The sequence below is a fragment of the Notamacropus eugenii genome, chromosome 6, assembly GCF_028372415.1.
Source record: "Notamacropus eugenii isolate mMacEug1 chromosome 6, mMacEug1.pri_v2, whole genome shotgun sequence".
In the NCBI taxonomy this organism is placed as follows: domain Eukaryota; kingdom Metazoa; phylum Chordata; class Mammalia; order Diprotodontia; family Macropodidae; genus Notamacropus; species Notamacropus eugenii.
In genome coordinates, this window is record NC_092877.1 from 327,342,568 (window position 1) to 327,363,890 (window position 21,323).

General features: G+C 36.8%; 1 protein-coding gene across 3 annotated transcripts in view; it reads right to left on the reverse strand.

Annotated features, from left to right (window-relative positions):
- Positions 1-21,323, reverse strand: part of SPHKAP (SPHK1 interactor, AKAP domain containing) — a 170,715-nt gene that overhangs the window by 24,038 nt on the left and 125,354 nt on the right. For all 3 annotated transcript variants that reach the window (XM_072618079.1, XM_072618077.1, XM_072618078.1), the window contains exons 4-5: positions 8,858-8,917; positions 5,718-5,852 (exon numbers count right to left, since the gene is read on the reverse strand). In XM_072618079.1, the coding sequence (XP_072474180.1) occupies positions 5,718-5,852; positions 8,858-8,917 (195 nt within the window). The remainder of the gene's footprint in view (positions 1-5,717; positions 5,853-8,857; positions 8,918-21,323) is intronic.

Consider the following 21,323-nt stretch of genomic DNA (forward strand, 5'->3'; position numbering starts at 1 on the left):
TGGAAACACAGAGAAAGTAAAATGGTCACAAAAATGTGGATTCTGGGTTACTGTTCTGTGCCTGAATTCAAAGGCGAAATAACTCTCCATAATAATCGTCTTTCAATTTTTATTCTTATCCTTCAATGAATTTATGAGAATATAAATTTCTGGATATACACTCTGTTGCCATATAAATAAGATCAAGCTCTAGAATGGCTGGTACTGAACCCTGACATTAGTAGAAGGTCATGCAAATGGCAAGAACTTCATCATTTTTACCAGGAAGAGCTAGGGCTTGGCACTGACAAGGGCTGCCTTTTTCTTTCTCGCCTCCCTAATTTATCTCAATTTGCACCACTGCATGATTAATGAAGGTCCACAAAAACAAATTTGGTCTAGGATCTAACAAAGGGAAGAATCATCTTTTCTAACTCCAAATCAAGTGCTCTTCCCTCAGGGGAGTTTGGGTGTGTGTAAACATATAAGGTGAACAATGAGCTTTAAAGGGAGTGCTCAGTATACACACATTCATACATATATGTATATTTATATATACACACACACATACATGTATATGCATATGTATATAGGTAAATGTATGTGTATATGTATACACATATGTATATAGTATGTTAGCAGCTAGTTAATGGTGCTGTAACAAGATGCTTTAGTAAACATGAAGAATCTTGCCCAGAATTTTGAATGAGTTCTTGACCAGTAATCTTTTACTAACCTTTTACTTTTCAATCAAACTCTCCTTAATTAAAGATAGGTACCTATAGTTGTGGAGCCATGCCTACTCAATGTCAGCATCTGTTTGTCATGGGACTCTTGCGTGTCAGTTGGAATTTTTCAAATGAGTACTGAGGTTCTCTCAAAGATGAAAAATAAAAAGGATAAAGAGAAGTTACTTTTGATTCATTAATGATCTAAGAATGAAAAGGAAGTCTTCAGAGAAATCTCCCATGTAAGTAAATACTTCTAGAGAATGAATTCCCATCAGTATTGTATTATTAGTCTGTAAACACAATGCCATGTAATCTGTGGATAATTAAAAAATCAAGAATCTTTTGAAAAAAGAGAAGAGTTTTCATTGACCCTAAATATGCCCAAAATGGCCACTAATCCAATTCATTAGTTGGCACATAATTAATGTTTGCTGTATTTAATTAGAAAAGAAATGTCTGTAGCATATCTTTTTTTCATTAGGCAAGTACCAGTTCAAGTGTAGCCTACCAACAAATGATCCCTAATTATCCTAAAATTTTTGAACTGACTTCTGTTTTCTCTTCATGGATATGGAAGTCACTATGGATAATTAAATGTATCACTAGAATCAAAGTTAGAATTAATCTTTTCCTATAATATACATCACATAATGCATGAACTCTGTTCTGATCACAGGGTCACAGAATCATAGATTTAGTTGGGTGGAGTCTTAGAGGTCAGCCAGAACAATGCTCTCATTTTGCCAGCAAGAAAATGGAGGTTCATCAAGGTTCAGTGAAATGCTCAGTGTCATGGAGGTGGCAAAGACCAGAGCTGGGAGTTGAACACACATCCTCTAATTCCTTATGGCAGGACAAAGATAGCAATTTTGGATTAAGGAATTTTGACTGGTTTTGTGGATACTATACAGTCTCCAAGTGTGGATCAAATTCCTTCCATCTTCTTTCCTTTGGTGACTTGTTTAACCTCTGTCATGTACAGAGGAAGGTAGGGGGCATAGTATGTAGTATGCTGGTCTTGGGGTCAGAAAAGACCGAATTCAAATCCTGCCTCAGAAACTGACCCTGGGCAAGTTAAGTTCTCTCAGTCTCAGTTTCCTTATCTGTAAAAATAGAGATAACAGTAGTGTGTACTACATTGTGTTGTTGTGAGGATCAAATGGGAAAGCATCTGTAAAGTGATTTTCTGTAAAGTGCTCCATAAATGGTATTATTATTGTTATATTATCTTTTTTATTATTATTCTCAGTAAGTGGTCATCTGGCATTTGTTTGAAGACCTTCCCCTATTACCTATCCGGAGAGTCCATCCTACTCTTCCATCTGTGGATATTGTTAGGAAGCTTTCCTTATCTCAAGCCTGCTTTTGCTTCTCTGTATCATGTACCCATCATTCCCAGTGCTATGATTTGGTGCCAAGCAGGAGAAAAACCCCAACTAACCCCTCTTTCATGGGATAATTCTTCAAATACTCCAAAACACTTCTCATGTCTCATCTCTAGGCAAAACTTCCCAATTCCTTCAAATGACATGGAATTATCTCATGGCCCTTTACCTTCTTGGTTGTGCTTTTCTGGACACTGCAGTTTATTGATGTTTTTCTTAAAATGTGGCATGCAGAATGGAACACAGTACTCCTCATTGTGTCCAGGGTTTACTAATCAATGTCACTTTGCAATAATTTTGTTACTGTGTTGTAACCAAACCTGACTAATTTCACAAAAATCTCACGGTCCCACTGAGAACAAATGTTCTTAGGTTTAGAGCTGAGATGGCCTTAGATATTATCTAGTCCACCCCACTCCCCCACCTTCTGCTGCCCATTTTACAGGTGAGAAATGGAGACCCAAAGAGTTTGTGACCAATCCATGACTGCAAATGGAGTGACATGAATGAGGATTTGAACTGAGGTGTCCTAACAGCTCTGGCTTCAAACTCTAGCACTTTGTCCATCACATCATGTTGCTTCTTCTTTGATCAAATGTTCCTAACAGGCAGCTGTATTATTATTTTTCCTAACATGATGTTTTCTTGGAGCCAATTAGTTATATCAAGCTATCTTTGTACATAAGGAAAGGAGTAGAAGACATCTGGAATTTAAACACTCAGCTTAGATATAATGCAACTGGGAGAAACCATAAACATTAAGGGGGCTAAAACATGAAAAAATTGAGAATCAGGTCAGGGACATGGGGTTTAGGAAGAAGAGGGCAGAGCTCTCAAAAAAAAAAGCAGTGGGAAGGAATCAAAGAAGACAACTTTTGCCTACTGCATAATTTTGCCTGGGGCTGGCCCTATCAACGTACTTATTTTTTTCCCACATAAATGAGAACTCCTCTGGAAATGAGAAATATAGAGGAAAGAAAAAAATAATTTTAAGACCTTTCTGGAGACACAGATGTGCTATCTTTTTTGGGGGGGGCAGTTTTGCAATTTTGGTTTGTTCAAATTGGAGTTCAGGGTTTTTGAAACGTCTATTATTCTGAGTTTGACTTTGTCAGCCCTATACTAAGCCCTATCATTACCACTTTGGGTTGCATGACATTTTAAAATCTTTTGAGAATTTCAATCATTTCGAAGATTTTAATTTTCAAAGTCAAATACATTAGTTCCTCCTTGTAACAAGCTTATCCTTTGGTGGATTTCCTTAAGTGACATCTATCTCCTGACAAAACTGCATACCACTAAAGCTGGGTAAAAGCTGATGAGCTCATCAAGACGAGGTATATTCTGTTCCCCATGTAAATGAGTTCCATTACTCGTTTCCTGAGCAGCCCATATGGTTACAAGGGTCAACTTGACTTTGAGCAGTACTTTAAGCATTTCTGTTTGTATGAAAGGAAATTACATTCTCCATCAAATGAGTTTATTTGATGGAAACTTGTTTTAAAAATCTTTTTTTTTTTTTTTTTTTTTTACTGAACTTACATTAATTAAATATAGGATATCCACACTAGGGTTGTGAAAACTTTTGTGGTAATGAGTAACTTCAAAACAACTTTCAACTTTTCTAAATTCATTTGACACTGGAAATAATAGTCGTATCACCTGAAATCTTACTGTTAAGTTGAGTAACATTCTCTGGTTAATATTACACCCTGGAGAGTTAGATGTTTATAGTTTTTTTTAAATTACTTCATTATGGGAGTGGGGTGGAGGTGGGAATTCAATTCTGGGCCTGAAACTCAAAGACCTTACACAAATAATGGGACTCAGAGGTCAGAAATGCTCTTACAGTATCACTTTCCATTAAGCCCTACTATTGTTGCTTTCTTGTCTGATCTGAGATTGCTCTTTATCTGATGATAAAATGCTTCAACTTTTCCTGTTAGATGTAGAATCACTGTATTTTATAGCAGTAATGTTATTAAATGAACAAACATTTATTAAACACCTGTTGTGTGGCAGACATTTTGCTAGACTCTACAGAAGACTTCTTGTAGTTGTGTTTCAGTCCTGTCTTGATTCTTTATGACCCCATTTGGGGTTTTCTTGGCAAAGATACTGGAGTGGTTTGCCATTTCCTTCACCAGCCCATTTTATAGCTGAAGAAACTGAGGTAAATAGGGTTGAGTGGCTTGCCCAGAGTCACACAGCTGGAAAATATCTGAGGCTGGATTTGAACTCAGGAAGGTAAGTCTTTCTGACTCCAGGCCCAGTGCTCTATCCACTGCATCACTTATCTGTCCTATACAAAAACTAAAAATGGCCTAAAATGACAAAAAAGACTTTTTTTTTTAAAAAAAAGAGGCAATCACTGCCCTCAGGAAGCTCACATTCTGCTGGAAGTAGGATGAAGAAGCAACACATACACCAAAAAGTAATATAAAGTACCAGCAAAATAAATGTACAGTAATTTCTGGTGAGGGACAGCACTAGCAAATGAAGAGGAGGAGTGAGGTGAAAGCTTGGGATAGGCCTTCTGTAGAAGGTGGCGCTGCTGGAGTTGAGCTTTAAAGCAAGCTAGGGATTCTAGAACAGCTGAGATTAGGACAGCTAAAATAGCATATCCATCATCACTTGCAATGTTTATAGAGTCTGGATGACCATCTTGGGGATGTTATACACAGTATTATTGTGTCAAAATTGGGATTGGGTTAAATGACATCTAAGATCACTTCTAATTCTATGATTCTAGGCTTCTCTGAGCCCTAAATCTTCACCAATTAGCAGTGTAAATCCTGGGATCCAGTTCTACCAATTTGAAATGTTTTATAGCAGATTTCCATCGAATGTGATCCTCAAGGTTATCCTTCCAACATTTTAAGTTAATTTAAATGTGAGATGGTACCTAATCTTTCTGAGTTGAACAAAAATCTGAGACTCAATGGGGAAATCTACTAATTAACCATAGATTTAAAAATATTAATTTTGAAGGTTTGCATGTGTAAAAATAAAACAAAGCCACCAATGATTGACTTTTCTCTGATATATTAAGGTACCAAGACTCAACTCAGAAAACACTTGTATCATTTATAATTTCATAGGATTATGCCTCCTTTGATTCTCCTCATTTCCCTTTCCCCCCTCTTCATCTTCCTCTGGTATTTAACTGCTGACAACCAGAGGTTGCTGGGATATTAGATTGACCTATCAATAACTTTCTGCATGGACTCAAGTAAATCACATTACATTTTGGCTTTGTTTAAGGTTCTTCCTCTAAAAAAGTGGAGGATATTAATGATGTTTTATAGCACAACCAGACCCCTGGCAACCCTATACAGGATGAATACAAATGAACATTATTCTGTAAGACAGATAAAACTTCTTTGATCTCAACATCTAAAGTAATTTCCCTTGTGATCTGCTTTTGTGTTTAAGCCTGTTAGTTTTCAAAAATGAACTTTAGTAGTTTTGGTTCTGCTCTGAAATGCCTGTTTAGGTTCATGTTAGAGGAATTGGGATAAGGTTTTATAAGATTTTAGGTTTAATCTGCAAAAAGCACCTTTGTCTCTGAAGAAGATTCCACCTCCTTCCTTCCCCATTAAGATGATTTTATCATTCTTACCTTAGAAACTTCAAAATCAGCATGGAGATTTCCTGAAGATAATCCACTCAGAAGGACAATTTCATTTTCCTTTGGTTGTTGGACATTCATAGAATTGATAAGCTTTGGGAGATCTGGTGACACGTTGACCAGCTTCTGCAGAGTGAGAATCTTAAGTTAGTTCAGATTAACAGCATTTCAGTTATTTAAATGAAGGCATTCATGCGATGACTTATTCAACCAATTTCAAAACAAATTCAACCAAAATGCTTTCAGTTAAATTGTGTTCCTTTTCCCCCATCCCAAGGTCTCAAAGCTGCTTTATTTGTAAAAAGTCATTTATCCACAAATAAGCATAAAAACATTCTTTTTACTGAATTTGGAAGAAGTAGAAATAGCTTTGAATTGAAACCTGGGCATTCCAGTTAGACTTACAGTTATATAAGTATATTTAAGTGTATGCATATGTATATATGTATGTGTGTGTATATATGTATAATGTATACATGTATGTGTGTATATATGTACATATATATATAATATGTATACCTCTAACTATAAAACTGGAGAAATTAGAACACATCACTGTAATGCTGCCCTTTATAACCTTTTTCCAGTTCAAATATTATTGTTTTTTAAATAGAATGTCCATGTTATGAAAGGGCCTTGTTTTATAAAAATAATGATAGATAGATAGATGGATAGCATTTATATAATACTCTTAAGATTTGTAAATTATGGTACATATGTAATCTCATTTGATCCTCACAATAATCCTTTTAGGTAGGAGATTACTGTCCTCATTTGACAGATGATGAAACTGAGGTGAGAATATCTTCCTACATAGGTAGAAAGTGTCTGAGATTCACTTTGAATTCAGATCTTTCTGATTCCCGAGTCTAGTGTTCTTCCCCATGATAGTACTTAGCTGGCTAGGTGGCAATTTGTATTTGATTACTAAAGCAGTTTGTGTCTGATTTTTTATGTAAAACTAGTTGCTAGAAATGAAGAATGGATATTTTTTTCTGAGAGAATAGTCAATAACCTTCTTATGTTGGGAAAAAAAGAAATTGCCTGATTTGTTTCTCATCATGATACCATTAAGACCAAACTCTCCTAGCCTTTTCAATTAACCACTCAATCAACACGGATTTGTTGAGTGCCTACTATGTTTGAGGTAGTGTGCTAGATCCTAGGGCTCCAAAGACAACAGTGGAAGTTTCTACTATCAAAGGTCTTACATTCTAATAGACGAGAACACACACACACACACACACACACACACACACACAAGTTAATCAGAGAAGACAACTGTCAAGGTGGAAGCACAGGCTGAAAGGAACCAGAAATGTAGTCATGGAGAAGTTAGCACTTGAGATGAATCCCAAAGTAAATCAGCAATTTCAAGAGCTGAAAGTGAGAAGGTGAGTGTATGGCAAGCATGATGGACAAAAAGTGCAGAGGCATGGGAATGGGAGAGGAGGTGTCATGAATGAGGGGCAGCAATGACCAACTGGTGAAGGAGGGTAATAAGGATGGAAAGATGGGTTAGAGTCCAATTGTAAAAATCTTTAAATGTTAAACTGAGGAGTTCAGATTTGAACCTAGGGAGCCATTGGAGTTAACTGAAAATCACTTTGACTGCTCTATGATGGATGGATTAGCAAGTCTTGAGGCAGGAGGACCAATTAAAGCTACTGCAGGAGTCTGAGTGAGAGGTGATAAGGGGCTGAAACATGGTAGTGGTTATGGGAAGAAAAAGAGATGGAGGCAAAAGATATAGTATCCAGAAAGAACAAGACTTGATAACTGACTGAATATGTGTGGTGAGTTAAAGGGAGGAGTCCGTGATGCTCACAGAGTTGTGAACTTGTTTGACTAGAAAAATGATAGTGCCCTGGACAAAGATAGGAACTTTCCCTAATGAAGGATATGTAAGAGTCATGAGAAATTGGCAAAACACTGGAAGTTAGACAATTAAACTATGGTTATAGATTTAATGGTTTCTAATAGCCTAAGGTAAGTGGTAAATAGATCACCTTAAGCAGAAGGACAGAAAAGTTGCAGATGTTCAAAAGCATTAGGAGAAAGCTTTTGCCAGTACATTGGCTTGAGATTCCAAAGCATGAGATTTGAAATATCCATGCAAAGTAGCATCCTTTCCTTTTTGCTTCTGCATAAAATGCTTCCATGTCCTTTGCATGTGCCTCCATTGATTGTCCCTGGTGCTCGCAGTGCACTGGAAACTTGCCATGTTGCATTATCCTTTGTTAACTAATATGATGCCACATGAAAATGGGCTTTATTACCACCATGTCAATGACTAACAGAGTTTGCTAGAAGAAAGGAGCTGTATGGCAATACACTATGGCCATCCTGAGGAAACTGTCCAGGGGCATCATCTGGTCTAGGTATCCAGGCCCTCTTGCTGTCTGCCTTTTGCTCATGACAGTGGGCATTTTCAAGAACATTTTGACCAGAAGGTACAGAAGAGGAAAGAAAGTAAAACAAAATTTTGCTCATTTCTGGCATTCTACCCAAACTCTAGTGAGGCAGTATTGTTGCGATGAGTTAAAATGTCAGCTTATATTCTTTGTGGCAACAGTATTGCCAGCTGTGGAGAACTGATAATTTCCTGGTTACTTTATTGATCTACATATGGAGTAAATTAAAAAAAAACCCAGCTCTGAACAGGAAATATTTATTAGTGTATGCTTATACATGGTGTGTGTGTATGTGTGTGTGTGTGTGTGTGTGTGTGTGCGTGCATGTATGTATTTTATCCCCTTCAAATAGGCCTTATTTTAGAGATTTAATTTATATCATGACCAACAAATATTTTTATACCCAGTGAGCATATCACAAGGCAGGTGAAAGATCAATTATTCTGAGGTGCCAGATTTATGCTACCAGGGACTGCATAAAGGAGACAGACACAGATTTAGAAACTGGAGAGGCCATAGGGCACTACTTGCTCAGACAAATCAAAATGAACATATGCCTGCCTGATGGGAAAAGAGGAACTTGGTTGTGGTCATCATTTCCCTCAAAAGTCTTCTGGAATCTGCAGCCCTTATAGAAAGTAAAAGGAAGCAAATAATGTTGGGATGCTCCTGGGTTGTGAGAGCTTATGGAATGTAGTGGTAACACTGACTTATTACCTGTCGCAGGTGCTCATTGCTGCACTCTTCTTTGGAGACATCCAGGTTCACAAAACACACCTATAATGAAAGAGAAAAGAAATTTGGGAGGTGGACATGTGTAGAGAAATAGAGTGTTAGACCCTTTAAAAATCTGATGACATACATTTTTCTGTAGGGCACTGCAGCTTTTGAATCACACTTATAATATCTTATTTTGATCCCCATTGTATCTTTGTGAGGTTGGAAGCCCAGCTATTATTGCTCCCATTTTGGAGATGAGGAAACCAGAGCCTAAGAGGTGATGTGATAAGCCCAGCTAAAGTGATAGAATTTGCTGTCCTGTTTCCTAGGCTAGTGCTGTTTCTGCAAAAATTCTTTGGGCATTCTTAATAAGTGAGTGAGCTACTCATAGGTGAGATAAATACAATTTCTTTATTAGGGAAGATGTGTAATCATTGGTCAAACACATAGTTTGGGAGGGACTTACATGGAGGAGAGCTGATGATCAGAGACAGAAAGAAAAAGTTCACTGAGGGGTATCCCCTTGTGGTCAGTGCTCCTAGAAAAACTCTTTCATGGACCCTCAATATTAAAAAGGTTACTCAGAAAGTAAACATGAATACTATGGGAAAGGGACCCTGGAAGGCCACCTAGCCTCCCTACCTCTGTCTGCTGAGCTTCAGAAATTCCATAGCTGCCATTCAGATTTGTGAAGAAGCTTCAGAAGTCAACAACATGCCAGGAAGTAAGACTTCCAGCAGACTGCTTCTCCCTACCCTCCGCCTTTTGTAAAAGGAAATGGACATTTCTATTATTGAATTTTATATGTAGTAATATGAGTTTAACACACAGATTTGACATCTCAGAACTAAGATTTGGTTAGTGGTGTGTCAGATGCATGGAAGCCAGTCTATATAGAACTGTATATAGGTATAGATAGATATCAGTCTTTATGTATATATGTAAATATACATGTATTTATATGAATAGTGAGAGAGGGAAACAGAGGAGAGTAGGTAATTGACAAAGGTGATTGAGGACCCGAGTTCTTGAGTATAGGTGATTAAAGACTTGGAAGTCCTTATTGCCTGCCCAGCAGCTGATGTCAACTTGGTAAATCAATAAAGTTACCCCCATTCTACTTATAAGTGATAAGATGTTAGTCCATTAAGGAACTGAGAACAAATCTCAATCAACCAACCAATCAAAGACTTCAGATTAAATGTGAAAAGTCCTTTTGATAAATCAAAGTAGTTTTACAGGTAGAATATTCAGATTGGTTGAAGAAACTTAGTTTAGATTGGTGCTATAAGAAGATAGAGATTTGGAGTTGAGAGATTTTAATGGTTTGGCAGTGGAGAGGGAGCAGGGATATCCAGAGCTGAACCAAAGAGAACAGTCAGCCCCTGGGCCATCCAACAAAAAAAGAGAAAGTAGGACTGAACTGAGGAAAGGAAGAAAAATCTTAATGAAAATCATGGCCCTACAGGCCCCTTGGATCAGAAAACTTAGGTTGGAGCCAGGAGTTGGACCCACTTCTCAAGGATGGAGAAAAGTGCCAAAGAAAACGTCTACTTTTTACCCAGTTTCCACTCCCGGTGTCTATCAGCAGACATGGTATTACACAACACGTTACCCAGCTCTTTTAGGTAACCAGTTTTGCCTTGACTATCAGGAGGTGAGGGGCTAACTAGAGTATATATACATGCAAGGGCAGAGAGCCTAACTTTAACTGGCAGTCCAGAATGGTCGTGCTTGTCCTTTTTGTCTAACCTCCCTAAAGTGGCAGAGAAGAGAAACATGGGGACCTAAGGACCCCATATCTTGCCACTTGGCTTAAAAAGAGCTACTTGTTCTAGCCAAGTGTTAAAACAGGATCACAGATTTAAAGCTTGACAGCACCTTAGAATTTCCTCTGACCTTATTCATTTTACAGTAAAAATAGGAGAAGAAACTTTCCCAAGGTCTCATGGGAGTAAGAGAGAGAACTGGGAATTTGAACCTAGACTCACTGATACTAAATCTAGTACTTTTCTCCCTGCCCCCTAAGGTTATGATCCTGTTATCATGACCATATGGTACAGTGTTTCAGGGGCTTAGGACATGAGGCAGCTTTAAGCTACGCAGATGATTCCACTCAGTGTGATTACTGAGAATCAGGCTTGTGACTTCGGAGTGATTGGGGCCCATCTATAACATTAACCTGCAGTTATCTCATTAGAAATGTTTATTCTGTTTATTATTTTATTATATATAATAAATATAATAATTTAATATATTAATAATTAATATAATTAATATATTAATATAATAATAATAATTATTATTTTATATGTTGTCTAAGAAAAATGATATATTACTTAGTGCCCTCTGTTCCACATGCCCCCCTCCCCTTACCCCCCCCCCCCCCCCCAGCTTGTAACTCTCTTGTACTCTCGGGTCCAGATGACAGTGGGGAGGAGGGGAAGGGGAGAAGGGGAAGGGGAAGGAGCACCTTTATCTCTGACAGTAGGTTAATCTTCTTTCTAATAAGGCATTGCATGTTTTGAACAGGATGCATTTTAATCCCTTAATCTCTGTGATGGAGGGGGCAGGGAGAGGCTCCTTTTGGGCTTAGAGAAAAGTGACTGAAGTTTTATCAACAGTGTAGAAATTGTGGGGAGATGGGGCAAGAGAAACACAGATGATCAGCAGTTCTCAAACTTTTTGATCTCAGAACTACCTTGATACTCTTAAAAGTTAATGAGGACTCTACAGACTTTGTATTTATGTGAGTTCTATCTTGGTTTTTACCATGTCAAAACCGATAAACTTTAAAAATACTTATAAATTTATTTAGTATAACAATAAACTCAACGACATGTTAACAAATAACATTTATGTGAAAAATAAGGATATTTTCCAAAGTGAAGAAAATTAGTGAGGAAAGTAGCATTGTTTTACATATTTTTGCAAATTTCTTTAATGTCTGGCTTAATACAAGAGCAGATGGATTCTCCTGTCCACTTCTACTCTCTATCTGTTGTGATGTGTTGTTTTGATTGAAATATATGAAGAAAATTCAGCCTCACACAGATATGTAGTTGGAAAGGGGGAGGGCATTTAATAGACAAATAGTGTCTTAGTATGGTTATGAAAATCATGATGATGATAATAATTAACATTTATGTAGTGCTTACTATGTGCCAGGAACTGTACTAAGAACTTTGCAATTATTATGTCATTTGATCTTTACAACAGCCCTGGAAAGTAGGTCCTGTTATTATTTCTATTTTACAGATGAGGAAACTGAGACAAATGGTGGTTAAGTGACTTGTCCACGGTCACATAGCTAGGAAGTGTCTGGGGCTGGATTTGAATTCAGGTCTTCCTGACTCCAGGACCTGAATTCTATCTGCTGCACCAACTAACTGCCCTAAATAGTTTTGACCTTGTGGACTCTGGACCCCTAGAATTCATGGACACTTTGAGCACTGCTGGACCAGATGTTTAAACTTGTCATGGACTTCAATCTACTACCTATCAACCTATCACTGACTGATATGTTTTCATTTCCAAATTTGAAGGAACACAGAGTCTAGAAGAGGTGCCCTCTAGGATTTAGTGAAGCCACACAGTGATGATGAATGAGAGATTTCATAATGAACGTTTTTCCACTTTCTGTGACCTTGAAATGTTGCCAGAAGATTTAGGCACTGACCCAAAATTGGCCTCCACATGCAAAGATGAAATACTTATGTGTTGGATAGAAGAACTAATCCAGCAAGGCACCAGGGGAAGAAGAATGAGCCCAGAGTCAGAAAACCCAGAGTTAAATCCTAGTGTCCCCTGAGGAGCAGTGCAACTCACTTAACTCTTCTGTACTTCAGAGTCCTCATTTGTAAAATAGAGACAATAACTGTACATATTTCTTAGAGGTTTTGTGAGGAAAATTTTGTTTAACCTTAAGATGCTCTATACAAGCACAAGTAATTGGTTATAATTCTGAACTCACAAAATGGATGATTGTTAGCAGTGGGTTTTGGATGATTTGAAGATTTTTTTTAAGGTACTTGGATTTAGGGTGTTTAGTCTGTGCTTTGTAGAACATCCTCTTCTAATTAGTCATTCAATAAGTATTTTTTCAGTACCAACTAGGTGCTGGGCACCCTGGTAGGTACTGGGCATGCAAAACATAGTGGGTGTGAGTTTTATTTGTTTACCTATTATACCACTAAATGTGAATTTATTAGAATTTGCTACCTCTTCTAAATAAGAATTGGAAGAGGTCATAATCTATGGACTTTGTTCATCATACTTCCCGCCCTCCCCCCCCATCTCCTTTATATTGAATTCTTCCTTTTGCTAAGCGTTGTCAACAGTTCATTGTGGATGTGACCATGACTTTTTGGAGTTAATACCAATTGTAGTTCAAGCTCTAAGCTTCCAAGGCTGGAAGGACTGTGGGGATTAGCCCAGGGGTCCACTGTGTGGCTGTGATCTGAGGAGGACCAATCTGTTCTAGTGCAGAGAAGATTATTAGCTGATTGCCAGTAGATGACACATTTTATAGTGTTCCTTTTGCTATAGTAGCTAATGAAGGCTTTTAGCTAGGGACTTGAAGGGTTTTGATACCCATTGATGGAGCTACTGATAAAATAATGGAACCTTGAAGTACAGAGAGGTCTAATTTTATTCAAAGAAGTGGAAGTGCCCTGTTGGAGGTGATCATTGTGTTATCAGAGATAATGGTAGACAGAGAGAGTGCTGGGATAATTGCTTCCTTCTGCTAGCTAGTGAATCAGGGCAGAGTCTCAGCCCTCTTACTATTCCATTAAGAATTTAGGAGAATGTATAGGAATCACAGATAAGCATGTGGGAAAATCTGTCCACTTAATAAGTACTCAGTGATTGGTCAGAGCTAAAATGGTGCTGGTCACATGGATCATAGATTCATTGAGAAGTATCAAAATGAACTGTTATTCATTTTGTGATTCCAATGGAGGTATCAGCTGAGGCCTCTTCTATCCTCATGTGATGAATTTCATTTTGTATCTGCATACGTGTATTCATTTATGTCATCCTTAGAAATAGCCTGCCTAAATAGTTGAAAACACTCTTTTAAGTCAGGGCCCAATGAAAGTGTGTATGTGTGTGTGTGTGTGTGTGTGTGTGTGTGTGTGTGTGTGTATGTGTATGTGTATGTGTATGTGTGTGTGTGTAACACAACTTGTTTTTGGGGGGCAGCATGGCATAGTGGATAGAGACATGACCTCACAATCAGGAATATGTGGATTTAAGTTTTGTCTCTGACTCATATTTGCATATGATCCTGAGAAAGTTACTGTGAGTTCACTACAGCAATGAAAGACCAAGTCTGGATCTTTCCCCCATCCATAAGAAAAAAAAATCCTAAACCACATTCACCCAGACTCAGATGTTTGGCAAAATGATTTTGCCATTATTACCTATTTAAGAAAGAAATTTAATAGACTTATTACCACAGAGGAAAAATCGACCATATTACCATTTTAGTATGGACATAGACTAGAATAATGTTTTTTAAAAAGTTAATCTCATGCAAATATAGGGAAACTATGAAATGCCATAAGCAATCCTATGTTTACATAGCATTCTAATTCTAGTATTTAGGATTTATTGACATCATATTCCTTCAGTTGTTACTTCTTTTATTACCTGCTACAAAGTATATGTATGCTTTCCATAAAATATTACTACCTAGAGTTGTATAACAAATACTTTCTGTTTGATATGAAAAGACAAATACTGAAATTGATTTAAATAAAGGCTATTTCATATTTATAAACATACATATCCAGTAAACTCTCATCCAGCATTCACTTACTTAACCATAACAATACCTCACCCTGATATTGTGCTTTATAGATTTTATAAAGTGCTTTTCTGGCAACAACACTGTGTATATGCCCATATGTGTATACCCACATAACTCTACACCTCATAAACTTTTATTGAATTGAATTGCATTGCAGGTGTAGCAGGGATTCTTTTCTTTTTTTGGTTTGTTTATTTGTTTTGTTTTCTTCTATTATTTCCTTCTGCTCCTCCACAGGATGAATCATGAATGGGCACAACTCAGGCCCCAGCAGGGAGCTAGAGAATTTCTAATAGAAGACAGTAAATCATGACACCACCTAGTGTGAATCTTACATGTTTTGAGGGTTCAGATAAAGGAGAGGTAAGGTCTGCAGACTCATATTCTCCAGGGACAGTTAGCTGAATGAGCGTGAGAAGCTCTCAAGAATGATGTTCTGAAGGCAGAAAGAGAAACAATTTGGATGAAAAAAAGTGAGAGTTGGGAAGAAAAGGAGACTTGTCTAAGGAAACTGATGTGAATACAAAGGAAAATTAAGGTCTGACTTAAATGAAAAAAATTTGGAAAAGGGGGCAGATAACAAAGTATAACGAGTAGAATCTGCTAATTCTGGAGTAGAGAACTTGATTTTGATTCTGGCAAAATTATAGACTATATTGAAAAGGGATGATACATGAGTAGCTAGAAAAGGAAGCAGTAATCACAAAAAGCCAGTATGGTGGGAACAATGTAGGTATACGATAATAGAATAATACTTTAGCATCCAGTGCAACCTCCTTATGTAACAATCAAAAAGCAAACAAAATAACAAATTAACCTGAGGCTCAGAGATGAAGTAACTTACTTGTTGAAGGTCAGATGACTAGTAAATGTCAAAACTGGGATTTAAACCCAGATCCTTTAATTCCAAATCCAAGATTCTTTCTCACTATACCAGTTTATTTACATTTTTAACAAAATATAAGAAAAAAAGTCTTTCAGAGATATACACTAGGATTTTCAAAAAAGCACAGCAAGACTGATTTAGAACTGATTAAATGACTAGAGCAGCTAGGTGGTGAAGTGGATAGAGTGCTCTTCCTGAGTTCAAATCTGACTCAGACCCTTATTTGCTATGTCACCCTGCGCAAGTCACTCAGCATTGTTTGCCTTAGTTTTCTCATCTGTAAAATGAGCTGGAGAAGAAAATGGCAAACCATTCCAGTATCTTTGCCAAGAAAACCCGAAATGGGATCATGAAGAGTCAGATATGAAGATATGACTGAAATGATTGAAGAACAACCACAAAAATGTCTAGACCCTAGTTCAACATCAAATTCAAAGGAATTTTCTAGTGAAGTTACCCAGGGATCTGTGGTAGACTGTATCCTATTGAACATTTTTGATAAATGACTTGAGTGACATTCTTATCAAATTTGCAAATAACACAAAGGTTGGAGGTATTGTTAACATGTTAGATAGACTCAGTATACAAATTTATTTTTATATAATCATAGACTTTTAAAAAGTCTATAATATTAGGGTGAATTTAATTAAATGCACGTTAATGAGCATTGTCATTGAACTAAAAAGTCAACTCATATTCAAGGTGGGGGGAGTATGGACAAACAGCAATTCATAAGAAAAAGACGTGACTGTAAACTCAATATGAATTAATTTCATGAGATAGAATCAAAACTGATTTAATCTTAGGCTTAGATATTGTATATAAAAGTAGATCATATTGATGTCACTGATATTTCATATATAAAATGCTTTAAAAATCTTAAAACGTCATTTGAATGAAAGTTATCATCATCATCATTGAATTTCATTAAGAAAGGGCTAGTATCTAGGACTAAGGTGATAGCATACATTTCCCTTGTGAGAACACATCTAAAGTACCATGCTCAGTTTGGGTGATGTGTTTTAGAAAAAAAACTTTGAACAGCTGAAGAAAGCTCAGAGGAAGATAACCATGAGGGTGAAAAAAGTTAATATAATGCTCTCTGAGGATTTTCTGAAAGAGCTAGGGTTACTTTGCTGGAAGAAGATAAGAGCTTAGGGGGAATGTGACAGCATCCTTCAAGGGATGGGAAATTATACTTATGCTACTTGGCTTGAGAGGGGAGAGCAAGAAGCAAGGGAAGTTACACAGAGGTAGCTTTTGGTATTGATATAAGGAAAAACTTGCTAAGAATTAGAGCTATCCAAATGGGGAAGAGGTTGCATTGGGGAGGGGGGAGGGGGATGGGCTTTCCATAACTAGAGTTTATGCAGAAGCTGGATGACCATTTATCCAGTATATTGCAGAGGGAAGATTCTTCTTCAGGAATTGGTTGGATTAAATGACCTTATGAGGTACCTGACAACTCTGTGAGCCTGTGATTCTGTGGTATCCTGTATAACATTGCTCTAATTAAATTATTTTAACAATATTACCATTAGTATATTTTAATGAAGTTCTATCACAAAGGAATGAAATCTCACTATAATGTTTTTTTGACAATTGCCCAAACCACATTGGATAGTTGGTGATAATTCAAATTAATCTTACCCCTATTGGTAAACAGTGATGTACCTCAGTTGGTACTAGAAGTCTGTTCTCATCTTTCTACTTTACTTTCATCCTTATTTGAAGAAATGAAGTGTATATTTTGTGGCTGAAGCTTTTCCTGCCTAAGAAGAGTCAAATGTAGGATTTGTCCTGAGTATCCCCTTAAAATGAGTAGGTAAACATAATTTAATTGTTCCCTTATATGTGGGGAAAATGGAAAAATCCTCCCCTCCCTTTGTCTTCTTTTGCTTTTCAATACTATCTTTTATTCCTCTCCTCTTCTTTTTTCTCTTCTCTCCTCTTTCCCTCTTCCTCATTTATTTTCCATTCCCTTCCCTTCCTCATCCTCATCATGATGAATATTGGGCAAGATGGCCTATAAGGTCTCTTCCAGCTCTAAATCTGTGACCCTCTATATCTAAGGAGTTTTTTTTAAAGATTGCTGTAAGTAATAATCTACTTAGATAGTCAAAGTTTGCTTTAATTTATTTATTTTAAGAAAGAAATTTATCTTTGATAAGCTGTTGAAAAGGTATAGACATAAATATTGGAAGTGATCATGAGCACAAAGCAACATGTTGCATCTCAAAGGATGGATTTGCTGCTTAGAGGCTTTGACCCCATGCGATCAAAAAACCCAAACCTCAGAATACAAAAATCAATCAGTGAGATACCAGCCCTGTGCTTGGAATGCAGCGGGTGCTTTAAAAATATTTATTGATTGATTGGAGCTCATTCTAGAGGGAGTGATTTATTTAGATTTAATGAAGGTTGTCCTGATTGGGATATGTGTAAGTCATCACCACTGGTATAAGAATAAAAATTGGCACCTTATCACAGTGAAACTGTGCACTATTCACCTTTTTTTTTTTGGTAACCAGTTAAAATTTACTATGAAAATGTGTTCTTTTGAACATTGTACATTGGAGACAAATCAAACTAACCCCTAGGGAGATTTTATTCATAAAAAGCAAAATGCCAAATTGCTTTTAGAAAATGTTAGGCTTTTGAGTTTTCAAAGTGACCGAAGTGCAGACTTGTGGTTTATAATAGAAGGAAAGCAAATAAATGCCTTTTTCAGCAGCTTCTAACAATGTCGCCATCTGGTTGTGCAAGCATAAGGGCAGGATTATTCGGTCTGATGGATATCAAGCTGCTGATCCTTGAAGCTTTAAAAGAAAGATTTTATTTTTTCCAACCAGCTTCAAGATGCCTGCCAGTGTATTTTCAAATCTAGACTGTAGATACTTGGTCAATTACTTTTCTAAAAAATACCTTAGATGTGCTTATGATGAAATCAATTGAATTTACATGCATACAAAAATACATTCGCTTTGTCATGTTACAAGGTTCTCCTGTATTCTAGGGCAGACTTACTTGTCAGTAGATAAGTCCTATTCATTCCCTTCCTCCTCCCCCTATTTTATTACTTTGCAGTTATTACCCTACCATAGAAAACAAAGAATGACTATAAACATAAACAAAACAAAACAAAGTTTAAGGTTTCAAATGGATTTTTCTTTCACCCTGGGCTTTGAGATCATCTATTTCCAAAGATCTGTTTGGAGACAGGGCACATAAAAAAAGTTAATATAACTAATGTTATTGTAATGTTTAAATATTTCCTCCCAACAACCTTATGAAATAGGTTGTACGAAGCACACGTATATGTATGCATGTGTGTGTATGCGTATGTGTTTGCAAGAACTGTGTTGGAAGACTTGAGTTCAAATCCAGCTTCAGACACTTAATAGCTATGGAAATGGCTATTAAGCCATTAACTTCTTCCTGCTTTAGTTTCCTCATCTGTAAAATGGAACTAATAATATCACTTCTCTCTTAGGGTGGTTGTCAGGATCAAATGAGAGAATAATTGTAAAGCTCTTCACATAAATGCTGTGTGAATACTAGTTATTATCATCGTCATCATCATCATCTCATTAGTATAGGAAACTCCTGGTTGGGAAACTTTCTTTACAGAACAAAATCTGATCCCCCTCTTATTTATATTTTCAGAGTTGCCTGGTACACTGGGACATTAAACAATTTGCTCAGTAGGTGTTTATCAGAGAAAGGATTTGTAACAAATTTCCTGATTCCATGTCCAGCACTTTTTCTACTATACTAAAGACAAGAATGTAGTCTTTCTTATCTCACTCTCATTTTCAGAAGTGCTTCGCTAACTGCATATTATGACCATACCAAAGCTTGTTTGGGGAAAATGTTGTTGTGGTTGTTCAGTCATGACTGCCTCTTCATGACAGTTGAGGTTTTCTTGGCAAATATACTGGAGTGGTTTGCCATTTCTGACTCCAGCTCATTTTATAGATGAGGAAACTAAGGCAAACAGGGTTAAGTGCCTTGCCCAGAATCACACAGCTAGTAAGTCTCTGAGGTCAGATTTTAAGTCAAGGACAAGAGTGTTCCTGGTTTTAGGCCCATCACTCTATCCACTGTACCACCTATCTGTTCTAAGTCAATATATGTGTCCTTATTTTATGCCTGGCTTGATTTTAATAATCAGAGGATTGTCGAACAAAGTTATTCATTTTTGGATCTTTTAAGCAAATTTGCTTGATACTGACATATTCACGGTGAATGGAATGAAGTTAGTGAAGACTTCTCAGGGCTTAACAAAAGACTTTTAATAAATGGTTAGGCCTGAGTTTTGGTTTCCCAGAAATCATGTAACTTTTGGGAATATGAAACTTAAACTCTGCGCCTTGGGTTGCCACATCAACATCCACATCAACATAATGCCTATCGGTTATTCCACTGCTTCCTTGTTCCCTATTCACAGGGTAGACTGTTGCATTTAGATTGTGAGCCTGCCTCCCAGCCAATGGGAGTAAAAGACCAGCGGGGAGGTGGGATCTGTGTCAGGGCTATATAATCTCTACATTTGCCTAATGTAATTGCCTCACTCTCCTGACTACCTGTCATAGAGGAGATGCCCTTTCTCTCAAGATCATAATAAAATCTTGCTTTGCTTCTACCTTGAGAAGTCTCTGATTTTTATTTGAGTCGGTGGTCTCGGACCCACACACTGGGAGAGGGAGATATAAATTTAGTTGTCTAAACTAATTATCTAAATTAAATTGTCTAAACTAAAACTGTAATTAGTGAGATCTTGTCTAGTGACAAATGAATTGATGTATTATAGAAAGAACCATATTACAGAACCATAATCCTGACATTCTCTCTTTACATGAAAACAGAACACCAGAGTAAGATGGATGCTGTTCACTGGATCTCTTAGCAAGGCAAATAAGGAGGTGGTAAAATTGGTGTTTATCATCTCTTTGATGGCAGCAAGAAACATTGTTCCATGTGGTTTGTTCATGGTTAGTTTGTACTGCAGTACTCCTGATAAGCATTCAGGTAACTGTAGCTTATTCATCAGTATCTGTTGCAGAAGATGAGGAGGTAGAAAAATTCTATGGAGAGCTTGATAAACTCCAAATTAAGTCTACATATCCTTTACTACTTAATATCTGAGTATGTATGTAAAGTAGTAATGTAGTAATTATGTTTTGTATATAAAACATCATAACATGTCTTTTTAAAATGATCTCTAATTATTCAATAATATCTAGAAAGTGGCTCAGCAGTAAATTGCTGGTATTTTGCTAGCAAGGCTCAGGTTGATTTGTATATGTTGAAGAACACCAAATATTTATTGAAGTATTTTATATTAGACGACTCTTGTTGAACTAAAACCTTTTCTTTTAAATTAATCACAGGTTACTTATTCAAATGTTCATATGAAATTCAATAAATCTAAACTTAAGGTACTATACAACTAGAACAGCTTTGACTAATAAACATTTAGGGTCAGGTAACTGTCTTCAAATATTTGTAAAGGTATCATATATAAGAAGGATTGGATTTTTTTTCTGCTCACAGAAGAGATAGAGGACTAGTATTCTGAGAAATAATGAGGAACTTGTCACTGAGGTAGAAATAATGGGAATCTTGGGAGGAAGTTTTCATGTTAGTTGAGGATAAAAACCTGGACATGACTCCTGACACATATTTTAAATTTTGAGAAAGCTTATTTCAAAGAACTTGGACAAAGGACAGGGAAGATTCCATGGCCTCAAATTCAGAAG